This window comes from Halichoeres trimaculatus, unplaced genomic scaffold, assembly GCF_033239565.1.
Source record: "Halichoeres trimaculatus isolate MK-OKI-2021-1 unplaced genomic scaffold, fHalTri1.1 fHalTri1_scaffold_18, whole genome shotgun sequence".
Lineage (NCBI taxonomy): Eukaryota > Metazoa > Chordata > Actinopteri > Labriformes > Labridae > Halichoeres > Halichoeres trimaculatus.
Genome location: NW_027437196.1, coordinates 19,970,830 through 19,991,926, shown reverse-complemented (window position 1 = coordinate 19,991,926; position 21,097 = coordinate 19,970,830). Strand labels below are relative to the sequence as shown.

At 39.8% G+C, this 21,097-nt stretch overlaps 1 protein-coding gene across 1 annotated transcript in view; it reads right to left on the bottom strand.

Annotated features, from left to right (window-relative positions):
* The window catches only part of cubn (cubilin (intrinsic factor-cobalamin receptor)), a 35,635-nt gene that overhangs the window by 5,169 nt on the left and 9,369 nt on the right, over nucleotides 1-21,097 (bottom strand). Inside the window, exons 18-58 of the mRNA XM_074693344.1 lie at nucleotides 20,783-20,939; nucleotides 20,209-20,384; nucleotides 19,247-19,412; nucleotides 18,643-18,868; nucleotides 18,420-18,550; nucleotides 17,855-18,044; nucleotides 17,260-17,420; nucleotides 16,560-16,741; nucleotides 16,195-16,351; nucleotides 15,532-15,716; nucleotides 15,230-15,389; nucleotides 14,272-14,453; nucleotides 13,642-13,810; nucleotides 13,259-13,440; nucleotides 12,538-12,691; nucleotides 11,988-12,104; nucleotides 11,768-11,881; nucleotides 11,468-11,596; nucleotides 11,233-11,365; nucleotides 10,925-11,130; nucleotides 10,599-10,780; nucleotides 9,942-10,134; nucleotides 9,569-9,766; nucleotides 8,531-8,677; nucleotides 7,955-8,145; nucleotides 6,983-7,151; nucleotides 6,698-6,872; nucleotides 6,179-6,357; nucleotides 5,575-5,784; nucleotides 5,149-5,289; nucleotides 4,624-4,808; nucleotides 3,642-3,813; nucleotides 3,180-3,383; nucleotides 2,815-2,964; nucleotides 2,591-2,712; nucleotides 2,257-2,482; nucleotides 1,808-1,995; nucleotides 1,379-1,535; nucleotides 919-1,068; nucleotides 629-814; nucleotides 95-224 (exon numbers count right to left, since the gene is read on the bottom strand). Coding sequence (XP_074549445.1) covers nucleotides 95-224; nucleotides 629-814; nucleotides 919-1,068; nucleotides 1,379-1,535; nucleotides 1,808-1,995; nucleotides 2,257-2,482; nucleotides 2,591-2,712; nucleotides 2,815-2,964; nucleotides 3,180-3,383; nucleotides 3,642-3,813; nucleotides 4,624-4,808; nucleotides 5,149-5,289; nucleotides 5,575-5,784; nucleotides 6,179-6,357; nucleotides 6,698-6,872; nucleotides 6,983-7,151; nucleotides 7,955-8,145; nucleotides 8,531-8,677; nucleotides 9,569-9,766; nucleotides 9,942-10,134; nucleotides 10,599-10,780; nucleotides 10,925-11,130; nucleotides 11,233-11,365; nucleotides 11,468-11,596; nucleotides 11,768-11,881; nucleotides 11,988-12,104; nucleotides 12,538-12,691; nucleotides 13,259-13,440; nucleotides 13,642-13,810; nucleotides 14,272-14,453; nucleotides 15,230-15,389; nucleotides 15,532-15,716; nucleotides 16,195-16,351; nucleotides 16,560-16,741; nucleotides 17,260-17,420; nucleotides 17,855-18,044; nucleotides 18,420-18,550; nucleotides 18,643-18,868; nucleotides 19,247-19,412; nucleotides 20,209-20,384; nucleotides 20,783-20,939 — 6,932 coding nt within the window. The remainder of the gene's footprint in view (nucleotides 1-94; nucleotides 225-628; nucleotides 815-918; nucleotides 1,069-1,378; nucleotides 1,536-1,807; nucleotides 1,996-2,256; nucleotides 2,483-2,590; nucleotides 2,713-2,814; nucleotides 2,965-3,179; nucleotides 3,384-3,641; nucleotides 3,814-4,623; nucleotides 4,809-5,148; nucleotides 5,290-5,574; nucleotides 5,785-6,178; nucleotides 6,358-6,697; nucleotides 6,873-6,982; nucleotides 7,152-7,954; nucleotides 8,146-8,530; nucleotides 8,678-9,568; nucleotides 9,767-9,941; nucleotides 10,135-10,598; nucleotides 10,781-10,924; nucleotides 11,131-11,232; nucleotides 11,366-11,467; nucleotides 11,597-11,767; nucleotides 11,882-11,987; nucleotides 12,105-12,537; nucleotides 12,692-13,258; nucleotides 13,441-13,641; nucleotides 13,811-14,271; nucleotides 14,454-15,229; nucleotides 15,390-15,531; nucleotides 15,717-16,194; nucleotides 16,352-16,559; nucleotides 16,742-17,259; nucleotides 17,421-17,854; nucleotides 18,045-18,419; nucleotides 18,551-18,642; nucleotides 18,869-19,246; nucleotides 19,413-20,208; nucleotides 20,385-20,782; nucleotides 20,940-21,097) is intronic.

The following is a 21,097-nucleotide window of genomic DNA, read 5'->3' as shown; positions in this document are numbered from 1 at the left end:
AGTTTAATATATTTAATCATAAGTCTAAAGATGTTTTCCTCCTTTTCTCCTAAAGACTGATGATTTTCAGTTCGTGCAGTCAGTGTAGTCTTACTTGAGATCCACCACTGTGTTAGGTTGAACCATGATGTGGTAGGTACAGTTGATGTTGTGATGGTAGTTGGTCATTGAGAGTGCAGGGCTGCTCACTGTACCCATAGTGCTGTTAAAGAAACCACCACATGCTGCAACAATACAAACACACACACACACACACACGCACACGCACACGCACACACACACACACACACACACACACACACACACACACACACACACACACACACACACACACACACACACACAAAAATGTAAACGCTTTGAATTTTTAAGTCAACCAATCGACCGCTGACTGCTTAAGAAGCTAAACCTGAAACAAACTACACATTTTTCTTTTCAATTTCCAAATTGGCATCAGGAAATTTTTGTGTCTTCAGTTGCAGTTGATAATTTAGTTTTAAAAGAGTTTGTATTTCTTTATTCTGCTGAACAACCTTTTGTGTAGGCTCACTTTGTTTTTTTGTTTAAAAAACAAATTTGATAGCTTTGTATTTCCATTATTTTTCCTCTTTCTTTTCTTTGTACTTACGAATAGCGGTGTATTCTGCCAAGAAACCACTGTCAGAGACCACACTGTCAGAGTAAAAGTTGAGCAACATGGGACCAAAGGAGGAGAAGGGACCTGGGACAGTGTGACCACACAGAGTGGCAATAGGAGACGCAGTACTGTCCAGCCTGTAGATCTTCAGGCCATCGTACATACATGTGGAATGAGCTGAAACAGACAAGAAAGACAAAAACAGTGCACATTTAAGAACAATTACATCAAAAAAGAAGACTAAAAGTATGTATCTTTCTCCATTTACTGCTAACAGGTACCTTCAACTTGAAATGTCTGAAAAGTGAGGATGACCACAGTCTTCTCTCCAGCGTTTATTGTGTAGTTGCAGTTGGAGGAATAAGGATAGTCAGCTGGATAATTTGGCGAAACAACACGACCACTCGAAGCTGTGAAGTTTGCACCACACCCTGACAAACACAAGGCATCACAGTTTTAGAAATTCTGTTGGATATGCCATTTTTTACCTTAGTCCAAAACAGAAGAGCCACTGACAGTCTCTTCAGAAAGCTGGGATAAACTTCAGAGCAGACTGTCAGAATAAATCCTATTGGCTAATTTTCTCACTTTCAAAAGTATCATGGACTCTGCATTCTCATTTACACAACATTAATTTTAACACAGGTGTCACGGGAGGTAAATCTTCACAGTCAATTAAAATGAAAATTTCAGTCTTCTTTAAACCAAGACTTGAAGGTTTCTTAGCTGCTTGGTTCTTACTGGTGATGAAGGAGGCAGAGAAACCTCTGCCTGGAGTTCCAGTCGCTTGGAATCGGCTTGTGATGATGTTAAATGGAGCAACGATTGGAGCTGGGGCGACTGAGCCACAGCCCGTTGACAGCAGAGCCTCAGCATTTTCAGTCTGACCAGACCAAACCTACAAGGGAAATGCACCCTTGTTCAAGTGTTGTGTAGACAATGGACAGTAAAAGTCGATATTTGAAAGCACTCATAAGTTACTTTTCAGAAAGTGTATTCATTGTGTACTTTTCAAAACAAAATAACTTTTTTTGGGACCAAATGATCAGGCAACCTTTATGTAAAATTATGGACAAACAGGCCTGATTGTGGTGATAACTTACATCAAAGCATACCAAGATAAAGAACAATGGTAACTTAAAAATCAACTTTCTGTTTATCTTTTCAAACCTTGACATAGCTGCTCTCACAGGTCCCCGAGCTGTCTGGAATCTGGAAATCACTGTTGAAGCTCATCTCCAGATGGTTTCCTTCATGGGCAATGATCCGCCAGGAGCACTCCACATTAGCTGGGAAGTTTTGGGGATAGTTCGGAGACTTGAATGTGCCTGAATCAGCATGTATGACGCCTCCGCAGCCTGTGGGAAAACCAAAATATGTGATGACTCTGTACGGTGACATTGAATCGAAAATATCAAACAAGAACTGCAAACTAAAGATTGAAAACAGTGATAAAAATGTTTGGAAGCACCCTTTCGGAGGTCGAATGTCAAAATTTATGTGAGGGCCTGGGATAACCAGCATCCATTGTTGCCAGTTCCTTAACAACCTCACTTTAAAAATCTGAAATATCTCTATAAAATAAACAGGACCTTTGTTTAGCTCCTGTGTAAACCCACCTGAGGAATCAGCAGACCAAGAAGCCATAAAACCTCCCCTTGACACACTGTGGTCAGCCAGGAAGACGACGGCGAGCTTGTTGGATCCTGACTGGATGCTACCAGGGGAAGTGGTCCCACAGTACTGACCAATAATGGGAGAGCCAGGAGATCCCCCGTTGAATATGGTGAGTGAGTCCCAGCCACATTGAGAGTGGCTCTCCAGGTTGAAGTAGCTGAAGGTTAGCTGCAGTAGGACAGAGTAATTGCATAGTTGACCAATGGGACACATCCTCAGAGCATAACTTCAATTTGCAGGGTTCTGTCCCAGGCTGAGGTAGATGTAGATACTGACTGTGATTGTGTGACCTGCTGGAGCCTCTAGGAGCCAAGCACAGCGACTAGGGCTTGGGTACATGTTGGGGTAATTAGGACTGGATAACACCCCTCCCTCGCCAGTTTGCCATCCTCCACACTCTGCAAAGTTGTATCAAACCCAAAAATAGAGATGAGAACAATTTTCACCTCATGTTTTTGTAAACCTTATTGTAGGTTTGACAAAGCCAGTATCTTCCTTACCAGAGAACAAATACTTGGCTTTGAAGCCCAGGTCTCCCTGGGAGGAATCAGTCTGGAAATGGACATAGAGCTCTGGGGTAAACACCACAATTGGAACTGGAGGGATGGTCTGCCCACACAGTTTTGCGAGCATCTCTCCATTTGAGTCACCTGAGGAAAAGGGACAGAGTAATAAGAGACAGAAAAAAAGCCAAGTTTATAGAGAGTATGAACTCGCCTATATGTCTTTTTTTAACCTTTCACAATGACTTGCCTCTTACAGTAAACTTCCACTGCTGATCCTAATTGATCCAATAGCTAGCATCCATGATGGTAGGGGATATTAAAATAATACTAAATGCCAGTTCTCTCTGTGTGGAACTCACCTAAGCGAAACTGGAGGTAGTCAGACTCGCAGGTCTGGTGGGACTCTATGTGCAGATCTTCTATTAGAACCACGATGGAAGAGTTGATGTGATGATGGTTCCTGATCAGCCACTCGCAGTTAAGGTTGTTGCTGTAGTTGGACATGGGGTATCCAGGGGAAGTGAAGTTCCCACCGGCTGAGTTGCTCAGCTCACCACCACATTCTAAAAAGTGGAATGAAAAAATAAAATAAATTTTAAGTTGTACATTTAAATTCACAAGACAGATTAAATTCTGTTGTCTAAAACAGTTTAACAGCTTCTGTTTGATAAAGGTTTATTATGGCATGACTGAAGAACTGTACGCACAGGGAACTGTGATTTTCCCTCATTTAGGGAACAAAAGACCCAATTGTACAGTTTTGGTATTTTTTAACTTAGAAGAAAAGTTTGTTTCTACTTTGAATCAGGAAAGTTTCAAACCTGCAGGTTCATCTGAAGAGTAGGTAGCCATAAAGCCACCGTTGGACACAGAGGCATCGGTGCGAAACACAACAGTCATGGTGTTGCCGGAGGAGCGCACTTGGGTCCCAGCTGGTACTGTACCACAGAACCGCTGGAGGCGTGGAGCGTCTGCAGCTATACCATTACGTACCTAACAAAAAGAATTACCATGAAGACAGGAAAACAGGTCTCATAATCAACAGCACCACTGAAAAGTATAAACAGTGAGTTTAGACTGTAGACCTAAACTGCAACGAGTGGGTTTATGCTCTGTACAAACTTTACAGTGCAGTGATTGGTAAACATTTGTGGCAGTTGCAAAAACACAGGACATTATCAAACAGTCAACTATATGAAAGGCCTCAGACATACACAAAACTGTGTCATTAATCAAAATAATAGTCTTTACAACTTTCAGACTGGGTTAGAAAACATTTTCATTATCCTGCTGCTCATAAAAGTCTCTAAAATCTTGGCACGTGTTCAGAGAAGAATTACAAAGAAAGGTAACTTGTTATTAAAGTCTCCTTGGGTAGAAGTGAAGTCATAGACTTCTTGTCACTTCCTGTTGAAAAGGATTTCAGATATCTGTGAGAAACTTGTCTGTGCAACTTCAATTTAAATTTGCTTTACCCATGCAGTTGTATAGCTGTTGTGATTCGCGAGCAGCTGTACAGAAGTTAATAGGCTAATAGATAACTCAGGTACAGCTAAATGGTTGCAGGCTGTCCCTGATGAAAAAAATAAAATAAAATAAACCTCCTACGTCCAAACCAATGGTGGCAAAAAAGCGCCAGTCTGGCCGAGTTCTTAATCTGTGACTATCAAAATAGATTTTCCTTGCAGATTGAGATTTTGATCACTTTGTGGATTTTAAATGTTTAATGTACTTATATAACATGTAACTACTCCAGGCTTTCTAAAGTTAATATAGATTACATATCCGCAGAATGTGACTCACTTCAACGTAGTCGTATACACATGAAGTACCAGAATCTTCCAACCGCAGGTCGTTGATGGTGAGCGTTACTCTGCGACCTGGGAGCACAATCAGGTCCCAGCGACACAATCGGCTGTGTGGGTACAGGTTGGGGTAGTTTGGAGAGGAAATTGTACCAGATGGAGCATTCAGCTCTCCTCCACAGACTGTGAAGGGGTGAAAAGGTCAAACAACAAAAAAAGAAAAATGTTTCTGATTTGAGAAGAAAAAAATGTAGAATGAAAAACGTAACATACAAAACATGTAGAAACAACAAGAAGTTGGCCCTTAGTTTTTTTCAGTTTGCTCAGTTGGTCTTTTATCTGTTCTTAATTATTTACTCTTATGTTATACAGAAAAATAAAAGCAATTCAATAACTAAAGGTATTCCTCTATCAGCTCATTTTAAGTGACAATACTCACAAATTAGGTGCTCTACATTAATAGTTATCATTAACATATAATACGTCATTCTCAAACCACCAGAAGAACAGAAAAGGATCCCACCTTCAACACTGGCTTCAAACGACAGACTGAAGCCGGCTGCATTTCCTTGTGCGTTGCTGACAAACCTGACATAGGCAAAACTGTCAGATGTGTCCAAGGAAGCTGGAAGATTACTGCCACAGTGTCGGCCCAGCAGACGCCCTGCATGGACACAAACACACACACACACACACACACACACACACACACACACACACACACACACACACACACACACACACACACACACACACACACACGTTTTGAAATACAGTTAAACCTTTATTGAAAAGTCTTATTCTTGTGAGCTCTCATTTCTGTCTCCGTTCCCTTCTTTGACTGACTGGAGGTGAATACCATGTATCCTCTGTACAGCATCAACTATGAGCACCACATTTCACATTAAATAACACAATGAGCGCTGAAGTAAATCTCTGGTTTCCTCACCTGAAGCGTTGTAATCTCTGATCTCCACGTAGTCATCAGTGCATCCTGAACTGGTCTGCAGGTTGAAGCTCTCGTAGGTTAAGGTGAGGTAGTGCCCTGTGGGACCCTCCAGGTACCACTCACAGTTAGAGCTGTCTGGATAGTTGGAATCTGGGAAGCCAGGGCTGTGAAGTGTACCTGACTGACCTATGTAAGTACCTCCACATGTTCCTGTCAAGATAAGACAATGCAAATATCAACAGTCAGAAGAGTTTAATCCTCCTTTTCTTCACAGTATCAAACACAGAAAGTTATTGTCTCTGATCCGTTCACTCCACTGATTTTTAAGTGTGTAACTTATTGTCCATCCATCCAGCCAGCCAGGCTGAAAACCTATCAGAGGGCAGACAGACAACCATTCATGCACACACCAATGCAGTTTAGTGTGACCCATTCATCTGATGAGCATGCTGGAAAGAGCCCACCAAGCCTGCATGCACGCACGCATGGGGAGAACATGCAGGAAATATTTGAACCTCCTTGCTGTGAGGAAACACCTCTGACCACTGTACCACCATGCAGCCCTTAGTGTGCACAAACTGTGTGACCCCTGAGATTTACCTACCGATGGAGTACTTTGCCTTGAAGCCTTTGTGAGTCAGGCTGGTGTCAGTACGAAACCTGAGCAGCATGGAAGAACCAGTGGAACGTTGAGTAGATGGTCGCGTGTTGCCACACAGTCGAGAAATTAGGTCATCGTTGGAACTGGAGCCATCACGCAGCTCCAAGTAGTCGTACAAACAGCTGAAAAAAAACAGTTCATGAATTACACAGTTCTTAACTTCTTTTTCTTCGTTTGGTTGATACATATTTATCTGCAGACTGGCTGCTACTACAGCACAAGCTGTATGGGTTAACTCAACGACAAACAGGGAGTGTTTGTTTTGGAACTATAACTTTATTCTTTTGACTGAACTCACTGCATACATGTAATATGACTCAGTTTATGGTAACAGAGTGCAGCGGGCTTTAGGATATCAGCTGATTGTTGTACATAGCTGTCAGTTTGTGACTGTAAAGTTTGTAAAGTAAAGGATTGGATGTCTGATATTGTACATAATAACATCACAGAAAAACCACCAACCTGCTCGACTGCTCAATGTAGAACTCATCTTCAAAGTCAATCTGGACCAGTTCTCCGTTTGGCACAGTAATCACCCAGACACAGTCAATGTTCTGGGGGTAGTTCTGAGGATAGTTTGGTGATGTGATGTAACCAGGAGGATCATTATCATTAAGCTCAATGAAGCCCCCACAAGCTGTGGAAACAGAGACAGAAAGAACGTGTTCATGGTTGATCCCACATTGAAATTCTTTCTATTGCAGATATCCATCATGAAAAATGTATTAAAAGATGCGGGGGTTGTACCCTGACTGTGGGCTTCAAAGGTCAGCTTAAAGCCACTGGCCTCGTTTGAGGCATCTGATATAAAGCGTATAAACAGGTGGTTGTCTGTGGTCTGGAGCATGGAGGGTGGGCTTGAACCACAAAGTCGACCCCCGAGTACTGGAGATGAAACATCTGGACCATTTCTGAGCTGTGGAGGCAGCAGTGAAAGTGTATGAGCTTCTGTTTATAACAGTGGTTCTCAAATTTTTTTTTTCAGTGATGTTCCACCTGTGAGTTGTTTTTGTTTTTTTCTGCCAAGTACCCTCTAACAAGCCCAAAGCAGGTTTGGTTGGAAAAAAAAAGACATTAAACACAGTGCTGTACTATTGGTGCCTATTGGATATGATATTCAGTTTATGAACTTAAACTAATATTTGATTCAAACATTAATTAAATAAATGGTGGTAAGGAATTTTTCTTGGTTGCTACTTTCTGAAAATACATTTTTGAATCTTACATACCTCCAGGGTACATACACCCCCATTTGAGGACCATTAGTTTATTACATCTACAGATATTACAACAGTTTTTGACTGAAAAGAGAAACAGGTACATCTAAAGAACAAAGCTCTGAGGATCAGCGATGATCCACTTTTTCAAAACCACATCAAATAACACATAAAACCTCAAGGAAAAACTTAATAAGAGGTGTGAAGGGTTGACTTCTGACAGACTTGGCGCAGTTTCATCCACTTCCAGGTTCTTTAATTCTACAAGTTAGTTCAATGCTCTTTTAGCCAGATTTCTCTATATCTTCAACAAACAGATATTTTACCCCATTATCTACTTTGCCTGAAAATAACCAAAACAAACAAAACTCCATCTACTACACTACCACATTTTTCAAACTCTGAAAGGACTCTATACATTGTCAATGAGTTTTATGGATTTTGTTCTGACTGACTGTCGATTAAAAACAAACAGAACTTGGTAATTTCATTTATGGTTTACCTCCACATAGTCTCCTGTGCTGCATGCAGTCCCAAAGCCCTGAATCTGGAAGGGGCTCTGGAAAGTAACAGAAACTCTAAAGCCAGGTGTCACCATCACATGCCATTGGCAATCAAGACCAGGTCCATAGTTCTGGGGGTAGCGTGGACTACTCAGGATTCCCCTGTCTACATGCAGACGGCCCCCGCAACCTGAAAAATCAAGGACTATGGTTAAACGCTATCTAACCACAATTTATTAACCATTCATTGCCTGGGCACAGCTCAAATATTACATTTCTAACCCTCCATCTTTTTTTCTGACATTTGAAAATGCAGCTATGTTGATTTCAGTGTTGAATTAAGTGTTTAACTTTATTTTGTAAAAAGAACTTTTCACATTCTGCTGACACATTTTGTTTAACAATTTATGTAATGTAATATTGTGTGATACACAAAAAATACATGTTTGTGTTTCATTATTCAGGCCTGCATCGGATTAAAAAAAAATAATAAAAAAATGCACTTCATGATTTTGTTTAAGGGGAAACATAAAGAGGTTATCATGTATTTTATATTTGCTTCTCTTGTGTGTTACCTTTGGAGTAGGAGGCATTAAATCCTCGGCCACTGACGCTGCTGTCAGAGGAGAAGTGGATATACATTGCGTCTCCAGTTGTGTGAAGAGGACCTGGAGGGTCTCGACCACACACAGTGGCAAGCACAGGGGACAGACTTGATGCACCTGAGGAAAAAAATACAGATAGAAATGGGAATCAGAAGGTATACAATAAATAAAGCAAGAAAAAAATAGTCTTTTGCTATAAAGTTCTTGATACATTAAACTAGTAATGCACCCTGTATGCACAAAAATTTTAGACTGTTTTCTCCCAACACTGACATTGAAGCCCTAAACCTCCTGAAGTAAAAGTACACAATGACACTTTTGATTACCACTGCCAAAAAAGTAATACGTCCCAACAGCTCATTTCAGGATATCTATAAATTATACCTCTGTTTTCTTGTGAATGATTTAGTTTTTATTTCTGATACTTTCATTTATCTGTTCCTATATAACTGATTAGTTACTCATTATTGGAATGATAAAACCAAATCTGAATGGCAGCAGTCAAACAGAAGAAATATAAGCTGCCTACTGTGACTTCCTAATTAAAGAGTACAAAAACAATCCCAGGCACCTTTTCATGTCTTTGACCAGGCTGACAGTCACAGCTTCACTGATCATCATGTATTAAACTGAGCTACAATGGCTTTGTGAGCTTCTTTAGTGATTAGAGACCTTGGTGGTAAACTTCTGCCCTTGACAGGTGTCTTTGATTAGCTCCAAAGTATTTGTTTTAAAACCTAATATATACCTCGACTTTTTCTTCTTACTTGTTGACCTCCCTTAAGTAGTTTCAGCAGTTTCTCCAGCTAAACCATTGACCTTTCTTTGAGACATCTCCTCAAACATAACTACACTAACTACATTTTTGAAGTTGGACAACAACCTTTGCAGGCATTTTCATGTGTGAAAAATTGGCAAAACACTGATTAATACCAGCTTCACTTTCACCCACACAGAGAGAACTTATATTATTATTTCTGTGTCATCCTGTGTGTATATGTGTCTCACCATCTCTAATGACAAGGCTGTCAAAGTAGCAGTCGGGGTAGTCTTCCATATCTAGATATAAGAGGTTAAACTCGACAGTTGAGTCCGGGGAACGTATCAACCAGGTACACTCCTGGTTTGGAGGATAGCTATCGGGCCAGCCAGGTGAAAAGAGGAATCCAGGATTCTCCCCTGGCATAAGTGATCCACCGCAGGCACCTAATACATGCGTAACAGAAAAGTACAACTATAAATCAAAACCATCTAAACATCAATTTAAAAAATGATTCATACAGTTTAAAAAATATATAAACAACTGAAAAAGTTCAGTTTTTAAATCAATTTTGGAAAAGCGAAGTTAAAAGAGCCAAATGGATGATCTGTTATGTCTGACCTGGTGGGATAGTGGGTGGTGGCCCAGAGTCCTGGATGGCGGTCCACTCCACAAGAAAGCCTTTTCCTCCGACCACTGTGTCTGACTGGAACTGCAGAGTGACGGTGCTTCCTGTGCTCCTCAGAGGATGTGGAAGCCTTACACCGCAGAAAGTCCCGAGGGGATAGTAATGAACGCTGGGGCCGTCGAATATCTGCAAACACACAGAAGGTTAAGGGTAGAGTATCTGTCTCACACCTGAGCCTTACATATAATTATAGTTAGTTCAGTTTTTTGTTGCATGTAAACAAATTCCCCATGAAACACTACTGTGTATTTTCAAGAACATAAGATGTGGAGCAGGTGTGAGTTATAAAATCACCTATATATGGTGGACTTTTTAATGTCTTAAACTTGAAACCATTGGTTTAAGGTGTACTGATATCTGCATCCTCAAGACAGGTATAACAGGTGCTTGACAGGTGCTTAAATTTAATTACATCTTTAGCGTATGCTTTATATATCATACACTGAAAAAAATAAACTTTTTTTTTGGATCAGGATCCCTTTTAAAAATGCCAGTGCGTCAGTTTCTTTGGATGCCATCCATAACCCCTAAACCTAACCTCATCCTAACCTAACATCCTAAGCTAGGATGTTACCATAACACATCCTTACTTTGAGATGGTCGTAGTAGCAGTCGTACAGGTCCTCTATATCCATGTCTAGAAAACGAATCTGGATGTAGCTGTCTCCTTCCACAGTTATAGTCCAGCGGTAGTGAGCGTTATTTGGATATGTTCTGGGATACAGAGGGGATGCTATCTGACCAGACTCTCCCGTCAAATCATTTCCATACACTAAGGGAAAATGGAAAAGCCACATTAAATTTTTACACAAGTTTCTGTTTTGGTTGTGAAATTAAAACTAATTGCTAACAAATTTCAGGGACTCTTAGCCAGTTCAGTAAAAGTGTCAAAAAGTAATTTTAAACATTTACTCACAGTGTGAAAAGGTGGCTCTGAATCCTGCTCCACTAACAGAAGCGTCTGAGACAAACTTAATCCACAGGATGTGACCGACCACAGAGGTGTAGTTGGAGGGGAGCGAGTTTCCACAAAAACGACCGACAAGAGTCCCTGTGGAGTTTCCCTCTCTGATTTCAAGGTAGTCATTTTGACAGCTGTAGTCTCCCTGAAGGTGAAAGGTACTAAAAAAACCACAAGGACATTACTGTTAGTATTAGCTAATGAGGTATCCTGTATACAGACAAAGCAAAAGGCAGTAAACAGGGATTCTCAAATGTACTAACATAAATGAGAGCTGGAGGCGATTCCCTGGTGAGCTCCTGATGGTCCACACACACTCAACATTTGGTGGATAAGCATCCGGATAATTAGGACTGTTAAATGCACCGCTCTCCATCACCAGATCTCCTCCACAACCTCAGAAGTAGAAAGGAGAATCGTTTGTTTTCTGAAGACAGTGAGAACATTTTTGTGTCCAGTCAGAAACGTAAGCAGAATGTTGAAATACTGAAGGCTTACTGGAGGTAGATGCTGAGTAGGTGGCTCTGAAGCCCTTTTTGGAGACAGAGCTGTCAGATACAAAGTTGACCACCAAAGAGTTACTGAAAGAGGTCACTGGGTGAGGTACTTCAGAGCCACAGAAGGTACCTGATGAAGATAAAATATTCAATATGAATTAAAGATGGAAACAATTGTTATAGCTTTAAAAAAATGTGACCATGTATTGAGACCAGTAGTAACTGTGCAATCATAGAGAATACAGACCTGTTTCTCTCTCACACACAGACATATACAAACAACCTGCTGAGTTATAACTACCTATGGAAGGAGCCTGGTAGTTGTCTCCATCCAGTATATTCACAGCATCATGGGTGCAGTCTGAATTGACCATCTCTAACTCGAAGTCGGTGAATGACAGGGTCACATGGTTGACTGGTCAGAGAAAGAAAAAGCAAAAGGTTTGCATTACACATTTTGTGGAGCTGTTACATACAATATAGAGCATCTCTAGCCACAGAGGATGGCTCTAGCAACTCACATGGTTCCTGTGCTCTGATGATCCAGCTACAGTTCTGATTAGGAGGGTACTGTGCGGGGTACCGAGGTGATGCAATGGCTCCTCCAAGATCGTCAGTTGTGATGGTCGCACCACAAGCTTTAAGAGATCAAATACAAAATTTCACTCTCAGTACTCAGTGCAATTCCTATTTTGTTGATTTGAAAAAATATGTAGGCACACAGTTCAATCATGTTCAAAATTAAATTTGATTGAAATACTTTTGACACTGCATGTTGTTCATATTTTAGTTTTGTCAGAGAAGAACCTCAAATATCTAACTAAAGAGAATAAAACAGAAAATAAATAATACTTAAAATATCAACTTGATTTTTAAATATTGGGCTCTTGAATTAACACAAATACATCTAATTGATAACTCAATTTCCTTTAAGATGAAATTATGTTAGTAATTAAAAACTTGTCAAAACTAATAAAGATACCAGTTTTATTGAATGCAATGCTTTTCCATTTAAACAAATACAATCAAACCATATCAAGATGTGTGAATCAGTGGAGTAAAGACACCTACCCTCAGAGAAGCGAGCGCTAAAACCGCGGTGGCTGCGGCTGGAGTCTGACCGGAAGCGAACGTAGATGGTGTTCTGTGTTGAAGTGATGGAGGGATGGCTGGTACCACACACTTTGGCAAGCAGGGGAGATGACATGGTTGGACCATCATAGATCTAAATGGTGAAAAACATTTGGATAAAGGTAAGTTCGGTAGCTTTTTAATGCTGAGTAGAAACATACATCTATAGAGCACATCTACCTTTATGCTGAGAGGCAACATGAGTGATCTCCCCAGTTAGACTTCCTGAGTTATAGACTGAACTAATACAATTACTCACTTTTTTTAGTTAAAGCTAATTCATGCAGATTTTCCATGACCAGCTACTTCACCCGTTTGCCTTTGTAGTTAACAATTTTCAAACTGCTACAAAGTTAATTTAAAAAGTTATATACAGGAAATAAACTATCATTAAAAGACTTCCAGAAAGATCATAGGACATCTCTTTTATTATATACTATTCAGGTTGTCCAGGAAGTGAATGACCTTCAAGGACTGCTTTATAAGTCAGGGCTTCCTGAAGTAAAAACATGGTCATCTCTGCCCTACATATAATTTTTTCATATTTTTTTTTTTTTACCAAATTAGAGGGCATTAAACACATCTTGTTTATAGAAGTGTTTCTCCGATCTAGTCAACTGACATACTGATTTTTATATTTCTATTCTTATCAGTTACTTACAGCCACAAAGTCCCACATACAGCTGCTATGAGGTTCAATGTCCAGGTCAGAGAAATTGAGGAAAACCCGGTGGTTCTGATCCACACTAATAACCCAGGAACAGTCCACATTGTTGGGATAGCTGTTGGGGTATAAAGGAGAGTGAATCTCCCCTGATGGAGCTGTTACTGGGCCTCCACAGCCTGCAGGTAGAAAGAAAAAGGATTACTGGGAGGTGCTGTTGAAAATGTCCATAATATACAAGCACATTGTGAAAAAGATTATATTTCTCAGTTGTTCAGTTCAAAAAAGTGAACTTGGCTTAGTTAATGGAAACCCCAAATTCAGTATGTCATGGTATTAATATTACTCATTAAGACCAAATCACAGGTGTCCACACTCACCTCCTTGGGCTTCCACCCAGCTTGCATTGAAGCCTCTACCACTGACGTAGGCATCAGACTTGAAGCGCACAGTGAGCAGGTTTCCAGTGCTGGACACACGCATTGGACTTGATGTGGTGCTGCAGAGCTTGGCCAGCTGAGGGGCTAACAAGTCTGGGCCACCATACACCTGAAAAAGAGACAAAGGTTATTTTCAAAAACACAGTTTCCCCATTCAAATAGGTACTGGGGAGTCATAAGTCACCTAAAAGTTTTATAAATGGCTAGAAAAAACTCTGCAGTGTGTCTTTGTCATGTTAACACAGTTTGATTCATGAAACAGGAATCATGGTGGTGAGATTAGGCATGTAGTGTTAATACTGAGATCAGGTCTGGGTTTAAGAGACATCTCTCTTGAAAGGAAATATGAAAAAGGGATTAATAAAAAGCAAATACAATTCTTTCTTTCTTTCTTTCTTTTTTTCTTTCTTTCTTTCTTTCTTTCTTTTTTTCTTTCTTTCTTTCTTTCTTTCTTTCTTTCTTTCTTTCTTTCTTTCTTTCTTTCTTTCTTTCTTTCTTTCTTTCTTTCTTTTGTGTGAACTGTACTCAAGCACAAGAAACAGATTTTGTGACAGTTCGTTAATATCTTACTTCCAGCACATCGTAGTTGCAGTCTGGGTGGAACTCCACGTCAAACTCGTGGATGGTTAGAGTAATGCTGCTGCCAGCTGATGTGGTGATATACCAAATGCACTCCCTGTTTTCAGGATACCTGTCTGGATACTCTGGGCTGTTGAAGGATCCACTGGGACCAGAAAGTTCCCCGCCACAACCTAAAGTTGGTGGGACAAAAATGTTTGTATTATTGTGTAAAATGTAAAAAAAAAGTCAATGAAGACTTTTCTTTCAAAAACAACACAAAAAAAACAGAAACAAAGAAAGACATTACAGGTTTGGAAGTCAGTGACATTATAGACAAAAACAGAGTTACCAACTAACTCCAGATTAACAACAAAAATAGCGTTATTCATGTCAGTTTTCTTCCAGGCCCAGGTCAAAATCTTGATTTAATGATAAGAACACTGTGTATCTGCTGAAGTGTGATTAAATGATTGTCAAAATAAATAAAACTGCACAGGCATTATCAGAAAGTAACTGCTTGATCTCATATTCAAATTGATTATCGGAAGATGGAAGTCTGAGTTAAGACCAACAGTTATATCCACCTTTGTGACACTACTTCCCTCTGATGAGAGGTTACAATCTTTCTGTTTTTTTTTTCAATTAAAAATGTATCTCCAAGTTGCTTTGTGGTTTACACTTAAAGACTAAAATGAGCTGTTTGAAGTAAATCTAAACTGCCAGATTCTTATTTCCAACTCTACATTCCAGGCAACGATAGGTGTCTATTACAGAAGCTTCCCAAATTGTCAGTGATCATGTTGGTGTGGCACTTTGTTTAACTTGCTACAGTAATGTGGGATGAGTATGCTTTCTTTTCTCACCTCTTTCTTTACTAACTGTGCCAAACCTGGGAAAACCATCAGCAGACAAAATATTTCGTCCAGGTATCCTCAAAAACAAAAGAGGACCTTCACCATTTCCTTACCGTTTTGGAACCACATCATCTGGAAGCCGGGCATTGACACTGAAGAGTCTGTTGTGAACGTGATGGTAAGTGCTGAGCTCGTGGTGCCACTGGCTGGAGGCGGGGTATAACCACAGTACGTCCCAATCAGAGGAGCTTGTGTGTTAGGCCCGTTATACAACTAGAAGAGTGATATTTCAGCGGTATCAGTTTGCTTATTTGTTGCCAAAAAAATTAAACAATAAGTAAATCAGTCGTAATGAACTGTGAGCTTAGTCACGTTTTGTCTTAAAATCCAATTAATAAATATTTTCTCTGTTTACCTTAATGTAGTCATAGTGACAACTGCCACTCTCCAGCTGGAAAGCAGTGAAGGTGTAGTTGATGGTGTTTCCAGTGGTGCCCTGGATGGTCCAGCTGCACTGGGTGTTGGAGGGGTAGTTGTTTGGAAAGTTCAGTGACTCTATCACTCCTCTGTGCCGGTTTGAGATCAGTATGTTGTTACAGCCTGGGCAGACAGACAGATGGATGGATGGAGGAAATTTAGACACAGTTTGGACAACATTTTGACTTTTTGTTAGCGGTGTGATGTTTTACTCGAGAACTTGAAACATCTATACATCTAGGGATGATCCGATACACCAATTGGTATCGGCGCCCAATGTGGCTGTTTTTGGAGGACTGGATAGTATTGGATATTCAGATTTAAAGTGAGTGTTCCTCAAGAAGCTACCAACAGGACTGACTTTAATACAACAAATTTAATTTGTCATTTACAACAGAATCACCTAGCAGAGTATGGGGTTTACCAGAGAAAGGTATCGGATCAGATCAGTACCGGCAAAAAAAGCAACAGATCGGATGTCAAAAAAATCTGTATTGGGACATCCTCAGTTACATCTATAAGTTAACATGATAAATTTGACACATTATAGGGAATTCAAACTCAGGAGCCCATCAGTTAGCAGGTATGTGTGTTTTCTTACTTGACGTGTATGATGCGACGAAGCCTCCAGCGCTGATGCTGCTGTCAGTACGTAGCTTGATGTAGAGCTGATTGCTGGAAGAGTTGATGGGAACAGGCATTTGATTGCCACAAAGCCTGGCCAGCTCTGGAGCACTTGTGCTGTTACCATCATAAACCTGAACACACACACACACACACACACACACATCATTAGACACAAAAAAGCCATTGTATATCATGGCTGTACCTACTTGTAACAGATACTGTAACTACTTCCATGGTGATAATAACAGTGATAATTAAATTCACTGATAAAGTTGAAATATGTTTATTCTGTGAAGTAAATGAAACTGATACATTCACATTCTGAGGTATATCACTCACCGCTACGTAATCATATGTGCAGGATGAGCTGGACTCAAGGTGGAAGTCTGAGAAAGTGAGGAAGACCTGGCTGCCCTGGCTGGTCTTGATGGTCCAGTAGCACTCAGCATTGGGGTGATAGGGCAATGGGAAGTTAGGTGAGGAAAATCCTCCAGATGCAGTTGTCAACATCCCTCCACATCCTTTAAGAGAGAAAATGATCAAAGGCACAAATATTTAAGAAAGTCTGTCTGTGTGTGAGACAAGAGATGGTTTTGTTAAATTAATCTGGTATAAATATTTTTTCAGTCTCTGCACTTTTTTTATTTGTTTAACTATTTAAAAAAGACTATTTTTAAATAGTAGCACCATCCATCCATCCATCCATCCATCCATCCATCCATCCATCCATCCATCCATCCATCCATCCATCCATCCATCCATTAATCCATCCATTAATCCATCCATTAATCCATCCATTATCTTAAATTCTATTTTTGGTAAATATATTTAGCTTGGCTTCTTTGATAACAAATGATAATCAAATGGACCAATGATTTCTTAACTGAAAGTATAACATGCATGGCATTTTTTGGTAAACATTGATACAATCCATATTCTTCAAAATAACAGATTGTTTGCACGTTTCAGTATCCCAATGTTTGTTTTTGGCTCTCAATCTCAACAGAATGGAAAAATTTGATGAGAAAAACCAATGTACCAGTCTGTGTGCCATCCCAGTGAGCATGGAATCCAGGATTTGTGATGCTGGAATCTGATCGGAATCTCACCCAGAGTCGGTTACTATGGGATACGAGGACTGGAGGCTTCTGATTGCCACAGAATTTACCAATCAGCGGCGATGTTTCATAGCCACCATCCCTATAAAAGGGAGACAAAATTCAAAATACAAGTTCTCAGACTTGATGCCCTAAGAGAGCTGTCAACCCACATAAGCATCCAGAAAAAGTTCCCTTTTAGGATCCCAGCATTCAAAAAGTAAAGACACAAGTAATATTCCCTGGTTAGAGATATCTAAAACTTTATCTTTTTAGAGTTTGACACAAGAAATCTTTAACTTCAAAGCACTATTCAAAAGTGTTTAAACCATTTGTTTAACAGCAATGAAATTCTTAATTTCAATATTTATTAAGTGTTAATTGCACTCTTAATTGTAATTCCGGTATTTTGCATCAAACACAGTTCTTGTCAAGTACATAAAAATATTTCTGTTCCCTGTTAATTTACTTAAGACTTTGACTGTGTTTAAGGACAAAAACAAATTAAAAGCTTTACCATCATCATTCTTTCCATACCTGATCTCTACAAAGTCAAAGCTGCAAGACGGGTAGGATCCCTCCAGTTGAAAGTTTGTGAAGTTTAGCATAATCTGCATGTTGACCTGCACAACAATCTTGAAGACACAGTCCCTATTTGTGGGATAATGGTTCGGGTAATTGGGTGAAAAGAAGGATCCCGTAGAGGAGGTGAAGGTCTCACCACAGTCTGATGAGAGAAACATTTTGACAGAACTTTAAAATTTGTTTACAACATCTAATTCTTCCATATGAGAACAAAGTACATCCGACAAACATAAAATATATGGGTATTTGGATTTTTAAAACAGGGTTTTCCTGAACGTATAAACACATTTGTGCTTTAGAATAGTAAATCAAATAAAAATGTGTTAAAAAGTTTTGATCTCCTGACTTCACTGTAATGGATAAAGAGGCTGGTTGTTTTGTGCTTGATCAGTCTGAACAAGTCTTTATGGAAAGAATTCACTGTTGAGTGATACAAATCTAAGGCTTGTCAGTCAAAGTTTTTTTGTTGAATTTTCCAAATGTCAGTTTTCCTGACTGGCCAGTGTTTCTTGTGTACCTGTGGAAGCATCGATGGAGACGTAACTTGCAGAGAATCCTTCAGATCCTAAACTTGAGTCAGTCACAAACAGCAAGGACAGCTGGTTGTCTGTACTGGTAATAGATGGAGGTATTGAACGCCCACAGTACCTGAAAGAACAAAGCAACCAAACACCTTTAGTCACCAAGTATGCACACACACATGCATACACTTACTCACTAATAAATAAATTATCATGTACCTTCCGATCTTCGTTCCCGTCTGCACAGTGCCATTATCATACACCTCCAGGTAATCAAAGTTACAGTTTGTGTGGTACTCCAGGTTGAAGGTGTGAAACGTAAGCCGGATCAAGTAGCCTGAGTCCACATTGATGTACCAGGTACAGTTGGCACCATGAGGGTAGTTTGAGGGGTGGCCAGGGCTTGTGATGCTGCCTGAAGGACTGGTCAGGGTATCACCACAGCCTTTAACAGAAACACAAGGACAACAGATCAGTTTGCTTCAAATGCAGGTAGATAAATGTTCGTACTTTTGGGTGTCAGTCTTTCTACTTAAGTAGGCAACATTCCTTACATTATGCTTACACTTTATCTTTTATCCAGGCTGTGTGTGTGTGACTTATAAGCATGTACAGAGGAATGAAGTGTTCAGATGTTGGTGTGGAAACGAGTATTTTACTCTTGGTCTGGCTGTTTCTCAGACTCAGTGAATAGTGACTGTATTTTTCACTTTATAATTTAAGTCTTCAATGAAGAAGGTCTGGTACTCTGGAGATGAAAACAGCCTTGGGTCCATTCAAATATGTACATTTATTTTATATACGGTATAGATACTACACCCACCTTCCAAGGCAGAGCCGTAAGCTGCCTCAAAGCCATGGTTGGTGACAGAAGAGTCGGTTTTGAAGTAGATGTACATAGATCTCTGAGTTGACTGAAGCCTGGGGGGAATCTCAACGCCACAAAATGTTCCCAGAAGAGGAGAGCTGGATGTAGAGCCATCTCTGACCTGGAGAGACATGCATCTTTAGTCATCCACAATCTCATCTAAAGAAATGAATCCCATGATACATAAAAAGGTGGGAAGGTTTTAGTTTTACAAAATGTTCTTTAATTTTTTTTTCTATAGTCCCACTGTTAGAGATGGGTACCTTTTACGTTTGAAACGATTCAGTACTGATGCCCGGTACCTGGCAATCGGTACCGGTACTCAACAGTACCAATTTTCCGTACTTTTTGTGTTTAAGTGGTAAAAAAAAAATATTGATTTATCAATAATAACACCTTTTTATATTAAACATATTCATTCTTCAATATATAACCTTGCAATGCTGTGTTCATGTCCAGCATGGAAAATTACCTTCTCTTCCACTCCCTCCCAGTCACAAGAATGCATTTAGGTACCTTAACATGGTACCTTTTGATTTTACATGAACAGGTACCCGGTACTTTTGACAGAAACCGGTTGGTACCTATAAAAAGAACCTATTTTGGTACCCATCCCTACCCACTGTTAGATCTCTCTGCTTAATCATTGAGTCATATGCACAGAGTGCTTCAGACAGAGGCTGGGATAAGGGTTTTTTAAAACATCTGAATGGATAAAAGATTGTTTTTAGTTTAAAACTATGGAAAATTACTGTGAGGGAACTGGAAAGAGCATAAAAGACGAAGGATGAAATGTGTGCATTGGAAGAGGAATGTTGTGGCTGTTTTCACATTTAGGACTAAAATCAAACATTTTGTTGTTTATAGTAAATTTCTAAGGCTAAATAAACTGATAAATTAGTTAAGTATTTATTTACCTCCACATAGTCGTAGCGACAGGAGCCCCCTTCAACGTCAAATGACAGGAAGTTGAGAGTGACCACGTAGCCCTCTGGCTGGTTAATGACCCACTCACACTCCTTGTTGTGCGGATAGGCATCAGGATGATAAGGAGAGCGTATCTGCCCATTTCCAGACAAAGTGCCACCACAAGCTGGGGAAAAAGAGGGTCAATGTTTGTTAGTAACTCAAACAGTGGCCTGTTCAAACTTCATCATCTTCATCTATGCCTGATTTCATTATTTCATCTTTTTTCACTTGTAGTCCTCCGTTTTATTGTTAAAGACAAAGACCCAATACCAAACAAGTGTATCAAATTTTCATTGAAAAAGCTTGGCAGAATGCCGGGAGCTCTTGGTTGAAATCTAGGATACTTGATCGATCACTCGCTATATGATATTAGTCTAAAACACATACAAATAAATAAAAAATTTTCAATACTTTAAGATTTGCACATATTGGGTTGGCTGTGGCTCAGAAAAAAAGTGGCAGGTTGAGTTGAGGGATCAAATTCACATCTGTATTTGTTTATTTTTAAGTGTTTAATCTCACCAACAGTGTACATGGCCCTAAAACCCGCGTGGCTGACTGAGCTGTCTGATCTAAACCGCAACCAGAGGAAGTTGGAGGACGAGCGAATGGGAGCTGGCAGGGTGCTCCCACAGTATTTCCCAATCAGAGGATCAGTCTCCAGTCTTCCATCCCGAACCTCGAAAACAAGGAGTAAAAGACCTGAGTATGGAATGGTTTTGATTTTGCTGATGAAAATTAAAACAAAAGTATTAATTAAAGACCTTTGTCATGATTAAATGGGTTAGAAATGTCAGTTACTTTTTAAATGACACAACTGAAAACTTCATGTTGCAA